The sequence below is a fragment of the Ptychodera flava genome, chromosome 10 (assembly GCF_041260155.1).
Source record: "Ptychodera flava strain L36383 chromosome 10, AS_Pfla_20210202, whole genome shotgun sequence".
NCBI classification, from domain to species: domain Eukaryota; kingdom Metazoa; phylum Hemichordata; class Enteropneusta; family Ptychoderidae; genus Ptychodera; species Ptychodera flava.
Window position 1 is genome coordinate 31,005,462 of NC_091937.1, and position 22,216 is coordinate 31,027,677.

General features: G+C 37.7%; 1 protein-coding gene across 8 annotated transcripts in view; it reads right to left on the reverse strand.

Moving 5' to 3' along the window:
* LOC139142499 (serine-rich adhesin for platelets-like) overlaps positions 1 to 22,216 on the reverse strand; it is an 87,981-nt gene that overhangs the window by 37,749 nt on the left and 28,016 nt on the right. For 4 of the 8 annotated variants that reach the window (XM_070712452.1, XM_070712442.1, XM_070712443.1 and 1 more), the window contains 2 exons: positions 10,297 to 10,398; positions 7,809 to 7,922 (listed from right to left, as the gene is read on the reverse strand). In XM_070712452.1, coding sequence (XP_070568553.1) covers positions 7,809 to 7,922; positions 10,297 to 10,398 — 216 coding nt within the window. Of the gene's footprint in view, positions 1 to 1,178; positions 1,285 to 7,808; positions 7,923 to 10,296; positions 10,399 to 18,534; positions 18,727 to 21,291; positions 21,555 to 22,216 lie in introns of those variants that run through there. The other 4 variants (XM_070712448.1, XM_070712447.1, XM_070712446.1 and 1 more) reach the window with 4 other exon arrangements.

A 22,216-nucleotide genomic window follows, 5' to 3' on the forward strand; every position in this document is an offset into this window, starting at 1 on the left:
GCAACTATCAGCCTTTTGTTTGTTTTGTGCAATACTACTGAGAATATGTTTATAATTATGAAGACAGACATACCACTCCTTAAACAATTACATTTCTTACAATCTTTCCTAGCTGTACAAATGTTTCAATTCTTTTATATCCGCAGCTGGAGTTTGTATTTTTGTGAAACACAAGGCTGAGCTTATTTTTACAGCACAAGGTCAACATTCAATGAGTGCTTGAGCCCGGTTATTGTTGCAAACAGCCATTTTTCTGCCATAAATGATTTCTTTAAAGAGAAAAAGTGCAAAAGTACCTGAATGTGTGTACCGTATTAGTTTGGTTAAGTTAAGTTTGGTTATCAGGTGAATTTAACTGGGGTACCCCTTTTTATGTTGCTGGGTATATATCTAAACCTTGGAGTGCTGTAATTTTTCCCACCAAAATTTTAGTGCAACATTTGAGCACTTTTTATGAATTTTTCTGTAATTTTTGTGATTATTTTGGACCAAACAGACATCAAATTCCATAGGCTATAGGTTATCATCAAAATTTTGGCAAAAATCTGAAAACATTTGACTGGGGTACATTTTATAAAGGCCGCAAAAGTTGACTTTGGCGCTCAGAGGGTTATTAATGCAATCATATTGGGGACAACATAAATAGTATACTGATAAGGGTTTCCGAAAAAACTTCCAAAAGCTAACAAAACCACTGGTTTATCTTTCCATGTGTATGGCAGCATCACCAGATAAAACCGTTCAAAGTCCATCAACTTTCACCCTGTACGTTTTGACCTATATTTCCCAATTCTGTTCCTTAAACAAAGCCAAAGTTTAACGGCTGATATTATTTTTCTTTAACTGCTACTAGCTGCCTAAAGCCAAACATACAGTAACCAAGTTGAGTCCAAAACTCCAGCTTTGCTGTCCATTATGGTGAGGGTTAAACTGATTTTCAAAACAAGTCCAACACAATGGGGCAGTCGACAATTGTAAACCAAAATATAATAAATCTCTTGCTTGTACGCGACACAAACACACCTTCTGCGCAAAATGAGCTCTTTATACGGGATAGTAACCTGGGTAAACTGGAAAAAAGCGAGTGGTGCTATTGTTTGACTGGGCGAGTCGATGCAGAAAAGTGAGCTTGTTTCTACTGAGTAAAGTGTATGAACACAGGTGCTCACAGAACTAACCTGTACTGTGTCTACTTGAAGTTAAATTCTGATGGTGGCTATCTCAGGGCTGGAGCAAAGTTCACCAGTCTCACTGTCAGCTGCCAAGCCGTGCACACCAAGCTCTGTGATGGGCATCGGCTTCAGCTGGCAGTATTTAAACCACAGGCATTGCCATGGTGGCAAAATCTAGGGACAAAAATGCAATGTGATGATGCGCCTCATGATTGGCGTTCAACGGGGGGGGAGAAAAGCTGATCCCATCATCGTATTTTTCATTCAGATAGATTTACTTGATCAAAGCCATTGGAGAACAATGCCAGACAAATGAACCAAATATCCGTTGTCGGATAATCCGTCAAACGTTCATGGTGTTTTTTCGAAAAGATAAGTGGGAAACAAGCCAAGATCTCCAGGCATGTCGACGTTTAGCTTCAATGCGCGGCATAGCTATGCATCCCTCCCTGTAGTAAAATGGCATGACCCAATCATGGCTTCAGAATATGGAATACGGAAGATACCACTTTGTGGCATAGGGTCACGGTGATTTTTTTTTCATTCCAGGGATGACTTTCTTCTCTTCTGGTGCTACTGAACAACACCTAGACCATGAAGGACAAACAATGCACAAAGAGGGAAGAACTGGCAAGTCAAAGACAAAGCACTTACACTACAATGCCTTCCCGAGAACAATACACAATACTAAAGTCGAGAAAAGAATAACTGACTGTCAGGAGTTGAGAATCGACTTTGCATTATCCTCCTAACATAATACCATTCCTTGCAATACAACTGTGGATAATCAGCTCCCAGAAAAATACCTCTTTGACTGGGCCATTAATGAAAATAAACTTGCTTACGGTTGCAGGTACCGCTCCTCCACTCGGAGGGCTTTACCCCATGGATTTCCCCCCCACAATCTCCCCCGCAGACTGATCAGGGAGGAGACAGCGACCTGGATGGCATCCAAGATCATAGCAGCATGGCTTTACGGATACAACTGGATGATAATATGCCAGGGGAAGGAAATGCGATTGGTTCATTGTGTTCCCTGAGCGAATTTCAATGGATCCACGGACCAGTCCTTGAGCCACCTACTTGTGAAAATCACCACGAAGACCAACAATACAAATATTTCTCATTTGTCAAGGGATTTGTTCAAAACAATCAAAAACTTACAAAGATGGTTTGTGAACACAAATAGATAAATATTATCAGACTGCAAAATATTTACCTCATTCATAGATGGTGAAAAACTTATGATTGGCAGTTCAGTTGTAAAATTTCACGGTGAAATATACCCTGGCCTCCTCACCCACTGCCTTTCCAGTGGTTGAAATTCACATTTTGGTCAGATGCCAAGTCTACCAGACAAGAGCTCCAAAAATTTTGGCAAATGCTGCCTTTGTTCGACGGCTGACTTATTTATGGCTGCCTAAAACGTTTGGCCCATTTGGGGGCACTTACATGATTGAGAAATTTATTTATTACCCCACAAACCTTTTATTGTGGTACCCAGGTTGTTGACATTCTGCGCCTCTGAGAATGGTGCATTTCAACTGTCTCGGTTTGGAATTATTTGCGTCACCTTGGCAACCAGGGTGTCATTCACCTTTACTCTTACGACAGACTTCTGTCATAATCATTGTCATGAATGATACATAGTGGTGAAGCACTTCAACTCTTGACACATCAACAACCCATGTGGGATCTGGGAGGTTTCACTAGACTATACATCACTTGCACAAAAACTTTTTCACGCGGAAGATTTCTAAAGGGACAACCGCTGTAACTTGCAATTACATTTTAATAATTTTTTGTTCTAAATAGCAAACACTCTTTTTTCTCCTCCTCCTTGATGTGTGTTGAGATACACGGTACCAACTATCGGTATTCCATCATATCAGATTGTGTAAAATAGCTGAATGTTATTGTTGACGTATGAATTCTTGTCCGGACTAAAAAGTAGTTGTAAACAATGACATTAGGTATAACACATGTAGGCTGTGCTGATATGTTGGAAATTACGCATTTTGACAAGATTTTGGGAGTTGGACAAGAAACCGGTTCTACAAACAGAACAAAAATAACAGAAAAGACATAAAAAGCTAATGGAGTGAGAAGTATACGAACATTGAACCTGATCTCTGCAACACTGAATGTGGCTACCTAGCATGTAGGACCCAGCATAAAGTTCAGATATTCAAAAACTAACCAGCAAATCAGTGTTTCATCCAGGATGGCATCAACAGGGGGATTTACCCCTTTGCCAAGAAATTTAGAGGCGATTTTACCAGTTCATGTGTTCTACATGTATCTCTAAGGTGTGACTGGCTCATTGGGAGGGGGGAGGGTTGGCTGGTCCCCCTTGACAAATTACTAGGGGGTGCCAACATGTCAACATAGGGGAATCCCCCATCCCTGTCTAGATGAAACACTGGCAAAAGTATTTAAACATACATGCACAAGGCTCCGCAAACATGAACCTCTACAGATGATAAAAGATGGAAAACTAAAACAGTTTACTACGTATGGTGATCTATCAAATTCCAAAGTAGCATTGGAAATGTGTATCAATATCACTTAATAATCGCTTGAATGCTGTAATTTTTCCCACCAAAATTTAAGTGCAAAATTTACTAATTTTTATGAATTTTTCTGGTTTTTTTTTGATAATTTTGGATCAAATGGACATCACATTTCATTGGCAACAGTTTTTTATCAAAATTTTGGCAAAAATCTGGGGAAAAATGACTCTGGTGTTTTTAATATGAAAGTCACTTAAATTGACTTTGGCACTCAAGGGGTTAATATCCGCACAAAGATTGTTGCGGTTTTAAACCAATGGCTGTGTGAGGTATGGTTGCTCACTTTTGAAATTGAGAGGCACAAAAGCCTAACCTTCCCACGAAGTGATCAAGATGCGGACTGTCCAATTGCTTGAGAATCTTCCAATTTGTCAAGGCACGTCTGCATAAATTTCAAAAAGATGCGGCAATGGGTTGAAGAGAAACACTGTTGTGGCCAAAGATATCTTTTCTCTCTAGCAAAACAACTGATTTCACAAAGCTATTGTTGGTGTTCACCTGGTCATTACTCCCAGCGGGAAAGGCACCGCATCCCCAGGGGGATTACCGGATGGTTGAGCAACGTCTTGCCAGCAGCCTCCTAATTGAGCAGACCACGTCTTGTTGACAGCCTATTTCACAAGCCCCATTGTTGACATATCACTTCACACTAGTCTTCCCGCTAAGTGAGGAAAATTTGTTCTTTTCCATCCAATTGTTGTGCCCGCCTCTCCGCAACACAGTGACATCAGTTAGCAAAACACAGTGCCAATGCAATACAGTGTAGACAATGCATTGTGTAACTCAAAATGCACACTATTCCATCAGAATACGAAAAGCTGCAGAGTCCGTTTGCTGAAGAAACATTAATGTTATATTCCACTTATTGCTACCACAGTCATTAAAATTCACAAGTCGACTAATCTCTGCATTATACTCTATCGGAAAAAACAGCAGATTTTTTTTTATAAGAAAACTAACTAGTGAAAACTTACACTTTTCCATTCAAAACTTGATGCAGTGAAACTTTTGAACAAATGCTTATCTTACATTCTGGAGATATTTTGAAATTATAAACAGCAAGAAAACGTATTTAATAGTAGAAATACAACTTTTCAGTGCAAAATTTGCATATCTAGCAGGAAATAATCACCGAGTGAAGTTGGCAGCTTATTGACATAAATGTATCCTAAAACCACAATCCCACATTAAATTTACATGCATCTGCACAATACAGGTAAGCAATTACTATCAGAAATTAGCCTCTCTGAGCAAAGACAAATAGGCTTCATATCATTTCAGTGAGTCTGCTTGCTTGGATTAACAAGATAGGTCCTTCTGAAGGTGACTGATTTGTGTCTGCGCTGCTATGAAACGAAATGATCTCCCCACACTTCATTTTGATGGACCTCATTGTTTGCGACAGTAAAAGCCTACAAATCTCTTCAAATAAATCTTTGCCAGGTAGTCACTAACGGACCCAGTGCAAATCTTAGCCTGTGATAATTCTGCAGATAATGGCAACCAACAGGGGCATTAGTAGAGATTGGCCCTGGCTTGCGCCTGTCTGGTCACGTTCAGCTTACAAGGGGGGGTTGAGATAACAGAGACGCAAGGACGCGTCAACGCAAGTCAATGACCTCTAGCATGTGTCCCAGTGTCAAACCAAGTCACCTGTGCTGGCAACGTGAAGCCAGGCTATTCAACCCTGTTCTCCAAACATAAGGGGGAAACTGGGGTACCGTCCAGACTAGCAAACAAATGTTCGTAAACAAAAAAAAACGTAACTTATGAGACTTTGCAAACAGTGGGGAATATTGCATGAACGGGGCTTTCTGCAAGAAAGCTGGCAATCACTGCAAGGAAACAAAACGTCCAGGTATTATCATGAATTACAGAAATGTTTACATTGCTTTCCAGAGCTATGGTCTTGAGGCTTGTGGCGTAATTTTGTGAAATTGACAATACTTGCAAGTGCCACTTCCTCTCAAAGACCTTGTCTGTTTTCCAGACCTGTGATCACTCATTGTCTTGTTTTGGCCAATTTGTCTTTTTTACCCCCTCTCTGTTCTACATACTTGTCCATTATTTTTCAGCATACAGCATTGATGCTGTATAAGGGGCAAGCGTTTTTGTTCTCTCAATTTGACTGTCTCCTGCCGTGTGTGTTTTTTTTTTCACGGCTATTGTTCAAGAGTCCATTCTCCACTTGCCGATGACAATGGCACGCTGCAGGGACTCCACTGGGGGGGGACCATATTAAATGTCTATTAGCATTTGTGATGGCCAGACGCTTGCCATGCGATTCACGGTTAACAGTGCTGAATGAAAGCTTTGAGTCTTTCATGCAGCACTGTTATCCATGAAAGACTCAATGCTCTCAACTCCATCTGAGCACAGTGGACTTTTGTTTCAAAGAATTTTCTTCACTACAGTTTTTGTTTTGTTGGCTGTGAGTGGCAGCCACTTGGTATTGCATGACAAACACATCGGCTTTGCTCTCATTCTAATCAAATTTGCTACAAGTGATGTACACTGGGCAATGACCCCTACACCTTTCAACTTTGAACCCGTACCCTCTTGGGAAAAAAAATTCAATAAGTGCATCATTATTCAAAACTAAGCTGAAAGCAATAATTGTATCTTTAATGAGATTTCTTCACAATCTATCTTGTTTCTAAACCACAATTTAATCTGTATTTGATAGCCTTTGTTCCTGAGAGGCCAATAATTTTTGGTAACATGCCATGTGTTCTTTCCTGCATTATATAGTGTGCATATAAGTGGAGAGGAATGCCTACATGTTTTCTTTTTTATTTGTTTGACATGTCTTTGCAGGCAGTCTCCTTGGTTGTCATGGAGACAAGACGAAAATGGCTTACGGGAGAGGTACAGGGATATACACAATTTTGGTTACAGGGGACAAAAATAAAAGTTTAGGTGGTAACTAGTGGGGTGTGAGCACATTAAATTTGTGAAAAAATGTCTGCAATTTTTCATGAAACTGAAATTTTCACAGATGGTAAATTTTTTCGGCTACTGGCTAATTTCTACATCCCTAAGGTAGAAGGAGGCTCTGGGCTTAATCTTATAATAAAGAACTATCTGCTTTGTATTCAAATTAAAATGCTATTTGCAGTGCACTTGTGGTCGATGTCTGTGACATATCTACAGATAGTCTTGAATGTTTGCAGTCTGGCGGTAGGGTTGGCATGTGTGAATGATTGTCATGGGAACGGCCCAGATATGTGTTCATCTACATGTGGAGGCCGAACTCTCATCAATGAACTTTTTGCTTCATATGCAAACCAGCTATGAATATTCATTAGAGAGGGGTGTAAGCGTTGACCTGCATAGGGTGGTTTGACGAATATTTTCTGGTGCATTTACAGGTAAACTATGCCAGCACTTTACACATGTACACACACTTTGTACGAAAAACTGTATATATAAAACTGCACAGGCACCTATGTTTGTACTCGAATATTTTTTATCTGAGCACAAATTTACAGTAGAAATGCCTCTTGATCTGATTTTGAAGGACAGTGCTTGTCCTTCAACCTTTCAAAAGGGATGAGGGAAGTAGACAGATGGGAGGGAGGGAGGGGAAAGAGGGGTGGGAAAGTAAGGGAGAGTGAGCTTAACCCTTTCAATGCAATGGTTTTGCCCAAACCAATTGTTATGAATAGTGAGTACAGACCTGTTTATACCGAATAGGGGGTCAACAGGTCTATGAAGCAATGTGACATACGGTACATCTGGCTTGTCTAACAACATTCAAGCACATGGGTTTGCTTTGCAGGATTTTTCCTGTATCAAAAGAATTCACCTTTGTGGTGTCAAAAACTAAAAGCTAAAAGACTTGAATGAATATGCAAAATCAGTTCGCACAAGGGGTAGAAAGGGAGAGAAAGTTTACATTACAGAAGGGATGAAGACTAGACGGGGATTTCTAGTTATATATGCTGTCATCACTGGCAATGTTCCAAAGATTTGGCGAGGACTTGGCATATAGTATGTGGCAAGGACACTGAGCAACGGCGCCTTTGAATGGGTTTTAATATTGAAATAAAAACAATCTTACCTCATTAAGATCAGTTATTTCGTTTTCTGCCAGAGAGAGGATTTCAATTCCGGTCGGGAAATATGCCGGGATGCTTCGTAAGGAAGTCAGTATATTGCCGTGAAGAAGTAAAGTCTGCAAGGAAAGAAAAGAAACAGAAAAAAGAGCAAAAGTCAGAGAAGTTGTCACTCAGTTTCAAGCCATATGGTCTGGAAGTGATTTCTTCACAAGATGAATTTTCTACAAGTCTAAATTGGATTTTAAGAATATCAGTCGTGCCTTTGAGAGATCAGTGGATAAAAATCTCAAAAATCTGTTACCGTATACTGGTATACAGGAACAGGCAGGTTTGCTGTACAATGTCTGTTGAATGGGATTGGTTCAGGTACTAGTAGGGCTACTTTTATAGCAACTACCGGTAGGTACATGTCATATATGGTTATAAAATTAAATGGGGATTTCCCAAATTGGTGAAAACTAGAATGGTTGTGTTTGGAACAAAACTGTGCGTTTGGAACAAAACTGAACTTGTTGGTGTTTGCAGGAGGTGGGTACAACTTTTGCAGGCAGCATGCTAACACACACGTATACATACACACCCACATATCTTCATTTTAAAAAAGACTTCCTCGTGCTATTTAGAATGTCGTTGTTTGAGTACTATTTCTGTGAACCAATCCACCGCTTGGCGTGAACTATTTCATTCAATGGTGAGGTTAATCCTATATACTGAGAAACGGGTCATGAGAATAGGAACAGCAAGGATTCATGTCATCATAATGAGTCATATGTACAACTCTTCTTGCAGCTAAAGTTGATCATTATAAACACAATGGATGACGACATATGTCCTTTTCTGCATTCTAAGTTGAAACTACAACAAAATAATTATGAACAAATCTAACCAAGTCAAAAAATTTTTTCACATTTTTGCCAAAATTTTGATAGAACACTGCAGGCAATGAAATGTGATGTCCATTTGGTCCAAAATTATCAAAAAAATTGCAGAAAGATTCATGAAAATTGATAAAATGTTACATTAAAATTTCAGTGGAAAAAATTACAGCATCCAAAGGGTTAAACATTGAAGAACAAGCCAAGTCTTTTCAGGGATATTCAAAACTTTACTAACAACACATGGTTTAAATCTGGCCGAAGTAGTTTGCCTAAAATGTACCGTTATATCGGTTCATGAATTTTTCTTTTGATTGTGTCTCTAAAGGTTTGTGTGTCTTGTCCTGATTATCTTGAGTTCAAGATGGGAGAGTCTATCGACTGGGATGGAATTGCACCGTAGTCTGACGGATGAGCGGCCCTACATGTGACAGATGACAAAGTTAGTTATTGCTCCAATTTCCATCCTACTGCCTAATTATTCTATTGTTTTGCTTGCAGAAAGAATTGCATGAAGTTCTTCCCCCAAGATAGATGGACATCTTCAGTACGCAGTGATAGCGCCCTTTTTTAGGGTCAACAACCTGTAGACTATTTTGTCTCAGAGCATCCCGCCCTCCTTCTCTCCCCCTCCGGCAGCATAGCAGACTGGATCAACATTGATTCATTGGTATTGAGAATGCTGGGTGGCCTTTGGTTTCTTTCAGAGCTCACGCACTGAACTATTGAAACAATGCAAGCTTACGACTAAGCTGTTCAAAGGGCCCACAGTTACATTGTGCCTCCACTGGAACTCAAATGATTGAACTGATGGAAGTTTTTGAATGTAGCTGTATTTGGTAACGTTTGGGAATTTTTTTTAGTTTCATTTGTCTGACAATCTACAAATGTAAAGTTACAAAGTTACCAGTAAACCTTCCATCCCCATTTGGTATATAAGCTGACCCAACATACTGAGAACAATAGGAATGTATCAAAATTTAGAGGGGTGAATATTGAATTGTAATACATTTTTTCTTTTTGTTGATTAAAGGAGGCGGTCGTCGGAACTGCGCGTGTGCCACTTTCTTGTTTACAAACAATGTATTTCATGTAGGATATCTGGATGCATCATTTCAACATAGCTGCTACATATATATTTTACGATATTCATTGTTAACAAGCATGTTTCAACTTTCATCAATCCCCAATGTACACTAGATAGTATTTACATCAATCATAGGGGTCCCGGGCAACCCTTGAGCAGAGTTCCGACGACCGCCTTCCTTTAAGTAATACTGTTAGTTGTAAGTGTGACTGTAAAATCACACACTGGAACTATGAAGACCAGAACAAGAAAAGTCATTCATGTTCTGAAGACTGACAGTCCCACATATTAACATCATAATAAGGACTATCAAACTGTTGTCCGCACTGTGGCGTAGTTTTGCAATATCATGAACTTTTGCACTCATTAGATCAATCATATTCTTTGTGACCTATAACCTTTGTCACATTTACACAAAACATGTGACCTATGACCTCTCACACACACAAGTGCCAAGGTATATGACCTACTACCTCTACTAACACAACCATCTCTCCATGACTGACAAGTGGTGATTTTTTCACTTACCTTAAGATTGCTTAAATTTGATATGTCTGATATTGTTGCTATACTGTTGTCCGATAAATCGAGGTGCCTTAGTCTCAAATTAGTACTCAAATTTTCAATATTCTGGAATGAAAAATAAACAAAAACAAACGTGTTATGTTTACATGTGTTCTGCTAATTTTGCGATCACAAAGTGTACATAAGTTATTTGCTGTATGTACATCAATAATTACACACACTCACGTGTGGAGCATGTAGCTTGGCTTGTACTCACTCCACTTACAAAGGAATCAATATAACAAGAAGGTAAGCTACAATGTTATTAGGTGAACAGGTTTTAACCCTTTCACCAAGATGGTTTGTCCCAAATCAATTGTTTTCTATGGTAAAGTTGGACCTGTACATTGGGAACTGGGGGTGACAGGGTTAAAGACAGCATTGTTCTACTTTCCCAATTGAAAGAATTGTCAAAGGCACTTGAATTTTTTTCTGGCTTTTGCTGTAAAAGAAGTATGTCAAAGGGAATGGATTACTCTTGTGGTTTTTTTGTTGAAATGGATTACTCCATTTCAACAAAGAACCCACAAGAATACAATTTTGGTATCTCTGGTTGTTACAAGATTTTGGCAAAGTGCCAAAACTATCAAAATATGACCTGAAGTTTTCTCAAAATTTTGAACCAATGGTCTGAAAAAAAATCCCAAACCTCCCTAATAATTCAGCCTTTACCAGAAACAATGAAAAACATTGTTCCACAACAAAACTTCTCACCACTTTTTCATTGAGAAAAATATTGTATAATATGCAAAAAGTTTTACGTATACTTGAGGATAAAACCTGTAGCTTTCTATTTGTACTAGGCTTAGCAAGTCAACAACTTAACGATGCGACTCAGGTTCAAAGGTCAATTTTAGCAATTTTTTTTTTATTTCAAATTTCGAACCACTGACACGTGGTCTTTCTTTTGGGGAAAGGTGTTGGGTCACATCGTACCGGGAAATTCCTGAAATATTACTAAAATGGCAAACTATCAGCTACACCGCGTGCCATTATTTCCCTTTTGTCTTAATAGGCGAGCGGCACACTCACCTATTTTTCACACTTAATGTACCCACCTTACATACGGCCACATCATACGTCATTTGAAAGCTTATTATCTCTACTTCAAGAAAATTGACGATGTGGAGCTGCCAAGTAGGGCCATACCCCCTAATTTGCATAATTCACACGGGTATCCAATTTGCATAAATGCGACATAAAATTAGAAATTTCATTGTTAACTACTGTAAACATACTTTTAAACTATCGAGTGATATATCAAATGAAAGGTATTTGCATGTAGAATACAATATGGATATTCAAAGAGATATTTAAATTGATTTCACTGAAATATTTCCATATCTATTGTGAAAAATTTATTTTCCCCTTTTGAATAACAATATTTTAAAAATTTTAACACATGCAGCCACATCATACAGCCACATCATACATCATTTAAAAGCTTATTATCTCTACTTTATGAAAATGGACAATGTTGAGCTGTCAAGTAGGGCCATACCCCCTAATTTGCATAATTTACACGGGTATCCAATTTGCATAAATGCGATGTAAAATCAGAAATAAACTATTAACTACTCTAAACATACTTTAAAACTATCGAGTGATATATCAAATGAAAGGTATTTGCATGTAGAATACAACTTTGATATCCAAAGAGATATTTAAATTGATTTCACTGAAATATTTTCATATTTATATAGAAAAATATTTTCCCCTTTTGAATAACAATATTTTAAAAATTTTATACATACAACCACATCATACAGCCACATCATACGTCATTTGAAAGCTGATTATCTGTACTTCAAGAAAATTGACAATGTTGAGCTGTCAAGAACGGCCGTAGCTCCCAATTTGCATAATTCACATGGGTACGCAAAATACAAAAATGTGATATAAAATTAGGAATTTATTAACTACTCTAAGCATACTTTAAACTATCGAGTGATATATCAAATGAAAGGTATTTGCATATAGAATACAAAATAGATACCCAAAGAGATATTAAAATGATTTTATTGAAATTTTTTCATAATTATATCGAAAAATATATTTTCCCCTTTTGAATAACGATATTTTAATAATTTTAACACATACAACTACATCATACAGCCACATTATAGGTCACTTGAAAGCCTATTACCTCTGCTTCACGAAAATTGACGATATGCAGCTGCAAAATAGAGCCGTGATTCTTTAATTTGCATAATGCACGCGGGTACCTAATTTGCATGAGTCAGATATAAAATTATAAAAATCCATTGTTATGTACTCTTCACTTGCTTTTAAACTATCGAGTGATATATCGAATGAAAGGTATTGGCATGTAGAATAGAGCTATGAATTCCAAACACGTATCTAAAATATTCTTATTGAATATTTTTATTTAAATCGCGAATATCTTGACTTATTTCTAATATTCATAAAATTGTGCAGTAAATACGAATAATGCCCACATTATGCAAAATAAGAATAAAATATACACAAAATAAGAATAATTCAGCAACACACAAAACAAATATCACTTTGACTGAGATTTAGAGACAATGTATGATTTTTATTGGAACCCAACTCGAGCTTAATAAATTCATATCAAACATAAAAAATGCATCCTACTCTGAAATTTTCGAAAGCTCTTCTCAAACAATCACATCTTTAGACCTCATTATCTGTGAAGGTCGTCGATGCAACAAATTAACATTCTCGATTTAAGAACACACACACAAAACCAACAGATACCAGATTCCAGTTTTTGCAATCAAACAGCAACATTCAAGGATTTGTTAAAGGCAAAACATTACGATACATGAGAACAATTTTGCCACAACAATACTGTACAAAATACAAGATTTTTTCGAGATAAAAGTAATGAAGTAAAAATAAAAAGTAAAAGTAATTGTAGATCTTGTTTGATTATTACTAACTTTAGTACAATGGGATGACATTTAATTGATATTCGAGTTTCATTGAATTGCCTTCGAAACCTTGAAATCGCAAAAAGTAAAAGGAAACCAAAATATTTTCAGGTCCCCTATAGGCAGATCAAAACTTTCAAGTGCTCCTCTACTATCCCTCAAATTTTCGATTCCACCCGAATTCCTCCGCCCCTCACCACCATTATTTGTAAACGCAGCCTAATCACATACATATGAAATAGAAATATAAGCGTTACACCTATGCCAAACAACACCTACAATAGCTCGATCTCCGAATCACATGAGCATCCACAAACACAACCAGACCGAAACGGTAGATATTCTAGCTTCCTTACTTGAACAAACTTAACTTCAGTGAAACAACGTGGTCCAGCAGTGCACACGTTTCACAAACGAAAATGAATTTTAAGCGACTGATGAAGACAACTCTATTCTCGAAAGGTAGCATCAAAGGATCGCAGTGTCACAGTAGTCTTTCAACTCCAGTGCGGCGTCAGGGCAGGATACGTAGATTAGGGGTACGTCTCGCCATGGCAAATCAACACTTTACACAAAACAGCAAAACATAACATACACAAAATTCAAACAACCATAAAATATGAACGATGTGTGGAGTTTGCTTTCTCTTATTACCTGTCACCAGTTGTGCCTGCTGCCAAATTAATCTTCCATGCACAAGGCAGCTCTAACTGTGGCAACCCTTTGACTCATGACAAAACTGTTTAAGAAGAGGATGATGAATTTGTAGAATTACTAGATGTACTGGAAATGCATGACACTGTATCACCATGAATGACTTGGATCATGAGTCATGCCATAACTTTGACTAAAGCTTACTCTCACACATTGTTTCGGCTACATATTACTTTTCAACAACTACAATAGTGTCGTTCATGGGAATCTTTCTTACGTTTGGACTTAATAGTAATTGGCGATTTTTTCCCGACACATCTTTACGAAAAAATGTCGGCGTTCAAATCATTAACCATATATGATATATATATATATATATATTATATATATATATATATATATATATAATATATATATATAATATATATATATAACATTAAAAGGTATTCATATGCTGTGAATGAGTATATTATACTCCATACAAAGGGCATGTTTGGAGAAACACTCTCTGACCTATAAAAACTGGACATCGGTATCGGATAATAATGCAGACAAGAAGAGCTATTCATATGTTTTGAAACATACATTAAACAAACAAAATATTCATTTCAAGACCTCATTTCAGCTGTTTGTTCTCCGTGTTCTGTACACTTTTTGCACATCATAATGCATATGGTTGCATTGATACTGCTGTTAAAATTTTTAAAATACCGTTATTCAAAAGGGGAAAATATAACTTTTTTCCCTACAAATATGAAAATATTTCAGTAAAACCACTTTGTATATCTCTTTAAATGTCAATTTTGCTTTTTACATGCAAATAATTTCATTTCATATGTCACTCGATAGCTTAGAAGTATGTTTAGAATAGTTAATGAATTTTCTAATTTTATATTGCATTTATGCAAATTGCTTACTGTGTAAATCATGCAAATTTAGGGATACGGCCTTACTTGATAGTTCAACATTGTCAATTTTCTTGAATTAGAGATAATAAGCTTAAAATGACGTATGATGGGTCTGTATGATGTGGCTGTATATGATGAAATATTTATAATATTGTTATTGAAAAGGGGAAAATATTTTTTCAATATGAAAATGAAAATATTTCAGTGTAATCAATTTAAATATCTCTTTCGATATCCATTTCTTATTCTACATGCAAAGACCTTTCATGTGATATATCACTCGACAGTTTAAAAGTATGTTTAGAGTAGTTAACAATGAATTTCTAAATTTATATTGCATTTATGCAAATTGGATTCCCTTGTAAATTATGCAAATTAGGGGCTAGGGTTATACTTGACAGTTCAACATTGTCAATTTTCTTGTAGTAGAGATAATGAGCTTTCAAATGATGTATGATGTAGCTGTATGTTGTAGCTGTATTTGTTAATATTTTTAAAATATTGCTATTCAAGAGAGAAAAATATTATTTTCATATAAATATGAAAACATTCCAGTGAAATCAATTTAAAATATGTCTTTGGATATCAAAGTTGTATTCTACATGGAAATACCTTTAATTTGATATATCACTCGATAGTTTAAAAGTATGTTTACAGTAGTTAACAGTGAATTTTCTAATTTTATATCGCACTTATGAAAATTTGGTACCCGTGTGAATTATGCAAATTAGGGGGGTATGGCCCTACATGGCAGCTCCAAATCGTCAATATTCTTAAAGTAGAGATAATAAGCTTTCAAATGACGTATGATGTGGCCGTATGTAAGGTGAGTACATTAAACTCCTAAAATAAGGCCCTTTTTGTTGATTCGCCGCTCGCCTATAACGGTCGCGGATTACTGACCACGATAACTTTGATAAACACGCAGAGATTATGTATAGGCTTTGCGGTATAGTGCGCATGCACTAGCTTCAACGTTAGGCTCAGCGTTTTGAACTCCGCATGTATCGGTACGGCAAACACGTCGAGCAGACCAAAGCCGGCGCTCGCGCTCCGTTCCGTCGAAAAAGCAAGCGAGGTCCACAAAAGCGGACCTGAAAAAGACGGCAACGTGCGCAAAGGTCGATTTAAATGTAAAACAGTCCGACTTTGGCTCATACTCCCTGCAATAACGATCAAGAATGCAGTGAAGAGTCAGATTTGGCCGAGGACGCAGACGATAACGGAGACGCGACGTGCTCAGTTCAACATCTATGAAAGTATTTGACACGCTGCTTTTCGAACATATTAGGCTATGCTGATTACAAACCCGAGTCAAAAAATTAGCCTGAGCGAGATGAAACTTCTGTTAGTTGCGATAATTTTATCACTCTTGCTGTACATGCTTGGTGTTAGTATCGTGTTCTTTTATATTTTTAAACTCGAGTTTTCTATCGTTCAGTCTTTTCGTGTCTGCTGATAAACCTTGAACAACACCGTACCCGACATCACGCGACATTTATGTCAAGGAGTTTCCCAAGCCAGTGCAGGAGTTCATACACACATAATGTAGATTCACAAGAGCAAGTTCACCGATCTGCTAATTTTTCGAAACGAAATGCAAATATTTTTTTTATTTCATGCCTTTTCTTTCTTTAAATATAACCCAAAAATTAAATTACGTCAAACGTGGATTGCGAGAGTTCACAAATGATTCTTGTGTTGTCTAAACTTATCTATTACCCGCAGACTCCACAGCTGCCAGCTGGACCTCAACACTGAACGTAAAACAAACCCGGCTCAACTTCTAGAAGTGCTGAAACTAGCAATTTTTGCTATATGAGGTCAGTCATCGAAAGTTTGACTAAAAGTAAAAATCTCCAAAATAATTATGTGTGCGCTGGTATTGCGCAAGTCGAGTGACTCCACTGTAGACTAGTCGATACTCTGTCTCTCGGAACACGCTGTCGATGACAGCCTGCACTGTTCTACGCTACGGCGTGATTATTATTAGTTTGATAAAATCGGTACAAGAACACATATAAATAAAGTTTGAAAAAATAACACGAGTCAATCTCTCCCGTCGTAACGAAGGGCGACAAGTTTGCAGTGCGGTGCAAAAGCTAAGAAAATACGACAGACATTTTATGTTGTCAAGAGTTACATGTGTTCGTCTCATCTTGAGGTAGGAAAACTAGCAAGTGACGTCCCGTTCGCACAGTGTCGGCGCTAACATGAACTTGACAATTACTTTTCACAAAGCAAATGCATAAATTGCCGATCGCGAGACAGGAAGTAGACAACTTAAGTCAAGAACAAGTGAATGCCCGACGCGATCGCGCGACGACAGCACATAAGTCTCGATCAGATAGACTTTTTTACGCAAGTTTCAACATCTTCGTCTTGAATGTGAACTCTGGTAACCAGATTGTAACCGTTGAGACAACAGTATACAGTTAATATACTAGTTAAACGTTCTAAAAATGGATTAAATCGCTAAGTACCCCTCTGTGTTTGTTGTGTAAATTCCACCCACTGCTGGCACTAAGCATTTGCCAGTTCAGTGTATAATTTCTTTCTATTTTCACACGATCTGCAATCCTAAACATATTCAAAATTCCCAAAACTGACTCTAAATATATCAACTTAGTCCTGGTGTAAGAAAATTCGCAGAAAATAGTGCGAGAGTCGGACTTCTTGGTCACAATGTGTGACGCATAGGTCGTTTACACAAATCGTCGATTTTCTCAGTTCCGTTTTTGGCAGTGCGTACATTATTCAAATAAGTATAAGTCGGCGGCGCCTGGACAGACTAGCCTGATTTTTCACCTGTGGACAGTGAATGAATATATCTGAAAGACCGTGTCTCAGATTTCCGATAAAGGGCCTGGAAGTGAAGATATCCTGACAAACGTGAACAAAGGCCGATAATTTATGCAAAAACGTCAAGTTGACACTTTGAAGGTGCATTGTGCGAAAACAAAAGCGAATTTCAAAAATCCGGGACACGGTTTTTTTGCCCAGTATACCCAGCCGTCGATTGCCGTAAACAGATCACCAAGGCCAATTGAAGATTTGTACTTACACTTTTTTGAGTAAAAAAACTAAAAAACAGTGTTTTTGAGTAAAACAGCCGTATGCGCACTGTTTTTAAAAAACTAACAAATTTTCTGAACTCTTCGGTGACCGAGCAGATAAAAAAAGTACCACATGTCGGGTATGTGACCACTTCTTCTTTGTGAAAATGAGGATTGAAAATAAGTGACAATGAACCCGAGTCGCTACCTTAAACAGACAACAAAGATCTTGACGCAGCACACATCATCTTGTAAGCATGAAGGTAGGAACCTCCACGTTGTAAGGAAACATTTTGAGAGAGAAATAAATAAGGAAAGTCAAAATACGCTATATATATGAAAAGAATTCAGGAATCGCATTTGTGAAATGCATGACCGAGGAAATTGGATCACAAAAACTCAAAAGTAGCGACAGGTTCAGAGAGACGCTGAAGGCTCGTATTATGTTTTCTGTTTATCTACGTATTTCAGGGACATCAATTCAAAGAAACTACATGTAGATCATACTATGTTTGGAAGGTTTGGGCTTGCATACTCCTCATGCAATCTGACCTCTGACCTCAGAAACACGCGCACTTCAGATTCACAATACCTCAAAGCACACATGATGTTTCTATAATCCTGACTTGTACACAGAACAAGAGTTTGAGAATTGCTTTGATTTACCCTGATATCCAGCCAGCAGGTAGATGTGTACACACCCAGTGACAATAGCAGGCCCCAAACAGTCAAACTTTCAAATGGTTTCAAAACACAGACATCTCCGAAAATATCCACTGAGTGATTCATCTGTTTAAGTCCCTGCTGCCAGGCAACAGCAACAAAACTACAACTCGGCGTCATGAAGTTGGCGTGGGGCTTGGAAATTTCCCCTCGCGCCAAAAATAATTTACCAGGAAGCAGAACATGTACGCACAGCAACGCCTGAGGGGGATTTTCCCCCAGGCTTGTTCAAGGAGGCATTAAATAGGCTAAATATAACTTAAAGGCGCAAAACTATTTATCAAACCTACGATGAAGGCACAGCTCCAGATTGCCCCAGGCATCTGAGTATTCACGCTTTCTCTTTATTGCGTGTTGTCTATTTCATTAAATGAAAAACTGCCGACATCACCTCCCTCTGGTAACCCGATTAACCTCGTTACACCTACGCTTTGAAAGGAAACCATCTGATATTGCTACAAGGAAACATCAGTGAATATATTCATTGCAAAAAGTGAATTGTGATGTAAAATTTAAGCTATTAGTTGATCATCAGATCCGTGTAAACAGAAATATATCATTGAGATGCTACAGGCAACTATTGACAATACAGAAAACTTTCTATTGTCTATGAGGCAACCTATGACTAGATTAGACAGGCTTTGATATCAATTGTCTCACTAAATGCTGGTATTTGCATTGTGGGTGTTTAAAATACAATTATTGATGAGTGTTGGGTTACAATTACTTGATATCTATTGCTCAGGTCTTTATGGTTCACATACATAATCCACTGCTAAGCTATAATAAGCGATTTGTTTTAATTACATATGTGAAGTCAATTCAAGCTTCTTTCATGTTTGGTAATATGTTCTCACTTCATTTGCCAGCCATTTACCCTCTCGCCATCATGGTGTGGCCCTAACCCACTGTTACCGATGGGCAGAGTGGGTCTGTTTACAGGGAATGGAGGGTGACCAGGTTAAACCATAAGGATTTAGTGAACCCTGGTGTTTTCAATGATGTGCAGAGATCTGTATACGCCACAATGGCGACTGTGACAAATAATAGGTAGTGCAATCATGGTAATAGAATAAGTAGGGAAATGATTTTGACAACAAAACAAGCAAAAAGGCTGCAGAGTCACACAACCTTTGAATGACAACACTGTATATGATTAAATGCCTGGTTGGAACGTTGAAGTCTGCAAAACTATAAATTTAAAGCTTTATCTGCTGTGCAAGTGCACTCAAAACATCCAGATTGATTCAAAACTAAATTGACTTTGTCCTATCCGTATCCTCTCTACTGTAAGCCATCACCTCCTGTATACCTTAATTGGGTTGACCAAAATATGATGCACTACCGGTCAAATAAATACAAATGACGCATAGGCACAATAAACAAACACGTAACATTATTTGAATGTCATACACTGTATAAGACGATTGCCCAAAGCGCCCTCTCTGGCGAGACACATTGGCTTCCGTGTCTTTGTACAGGCAGAGGTGAGAGACAGGTAAATTGGAAGATTTCCAAGTTGAACAAGGTGAGTGATGCCAAAGCCCAGAGTCTAATCAGATTTTAATATTGGCATTTCAATAAACGTGTCATTATAGCCTTTACAAAGGACCAGACTAATTTTCATCCAGGTCATTATTTATTTAAAAAACAACAAAAACAACAACAGTAAACAAACTGTCCGAGGTCAACAACTACGCTGACAAAACAGGGTTCCACCTGGCCCGAATTTCAAACTTCAAAATTACCGTGATACTGTAACAACCCCTATTGATTTTTAAAAAAAGTCTCGTATTTACTTTAAAAACTTTTTAACAAAGAGCACATTGTGAAAATGTTTCCTGAGGTCCTCTCTTGATGGAAAGGATTGTTGGTCGTTGTGGGGGTAAAGAAAAGAAATCTTGCAACGGTGCCAGACACTGTTGGTCTAGTACAGGTTTGACGGCAAACGCTGGCACTGGGCCAATTATTTGTGTCTGCATGAAAAAACATATCTCACCGTTGCAAATTGTTCTGGTAACAAACTCAAGGTTTTCCGGACCCCTCATCAATTAAGTAACTTGTGTCAACTACTTTGGACACACACACACAAAACTGTCTGTCCGTAAAACATCTTATCCCAGTTTACTTGCTCTGTAGCAGCACTGAAGTAACTTTAAACTCTGGGTAATGTAGCCGGTATCTGTCGCGTCAGCGAGCTGAACTACGGCCACTTGTCACGATAGATTGCCTAAGGTCTATTATTAGTATTTAGTTTTGAGAGGACTGTGATATTTCAACACTTTTGGTCATCTCAAATGTTGGGCAAACAACCTTTCCGTGTGTGTGTGCTACATTTGTGTACAACAACTTGTTTTAAAATCATGTAACTTAAACTCACTTCTCCAGTTGTCACAAATCTACTTTTGAACATAAGTGTCTTGTATACTATTAAAATCTTGTATTCTTGTATTCCTTACACTATATACACAAATAGCATAAGACAGAAAAAAAATGTTTTCCGTCATAAACAATAAACAATTCTAGAGATTACTAACTTTCTCAAATTTCAAACATTTGAGCACAAAATCGGAAAGCTTATTAACATGAACTTCAATGCTCATTTCAACTACACAATGCACTTCAATAACCAAAAGTTGTTTCACACACTTCCTAGAATTCTCATCATAGTAAGTTTGAAGAACAGACATATATACTTACTCACAATGTTTTCGAAGCAATTTCCACGAATTGTTGGAGCTTGATGTGTGAATACAGTTCAGACGCAGTGGTGGCACACAGTGATGGACAGAACAGAATACTTGGAACAGTTATGAACAGGATACTACACCGTGTCAAGCTATACACCAATCATAAAACACAGTTGTAAAGTATACCTGTATTGCGACACAGACGTCTGACAGACAACACCGGAAAAAACTAGCCGGTTACTGACACCTCACCCACAGCTAACATCCTCTCTCTATAGAACAACTATTTTTTTCCCCTTTTTTTATTGCTCTCTATTATTTATTATGAGGTACAAAAACAGCTCCTGACATCAGAGTTTTGAAAAACAAATTGGAAGATTGCCAATGTTGTTTTAGCACCAAACCTATGCCCGTCGCACTGCCGATACAATCACAACTTATATTGTTCAACGGTACTTCTAGAACAATCAGAAGCTTGTTGCATTATTGATCGATAGGAAGCTATCGTCCGGATAACAGTTGTTTTGTTCCTGCGTTCAAGTAGTTTAATTGAAGAAACTCCAAATATGGCAACCTTAATCTGCCCTTGTTGCACTGTGTACTATATGCATTTTGACAGCAGGAAATAATTTTTTTTTCCTCGAAGCACAAACTCTCTTTCATATTGAACAAGATCATATTTAGTTATATTAAGGAACAGCAAAAGACTGCAAAAACAAATTTATACAGAAATATTCTGGTGTTTACATACTTTTTGTTTTCAACAAAACAGGTGATAATAAAGGCTGATGGTTGAAAACAAACATTCATTGCAACACCATGTATTCATAAAGGGGCAGATTGCTTATCAGCTTCAAAAAGAAAATTAAGCATCTTGTTTACAATTTGACTAGAAAACAAAGGACCAACACCTTGTAAATACTCAATGTCAACAA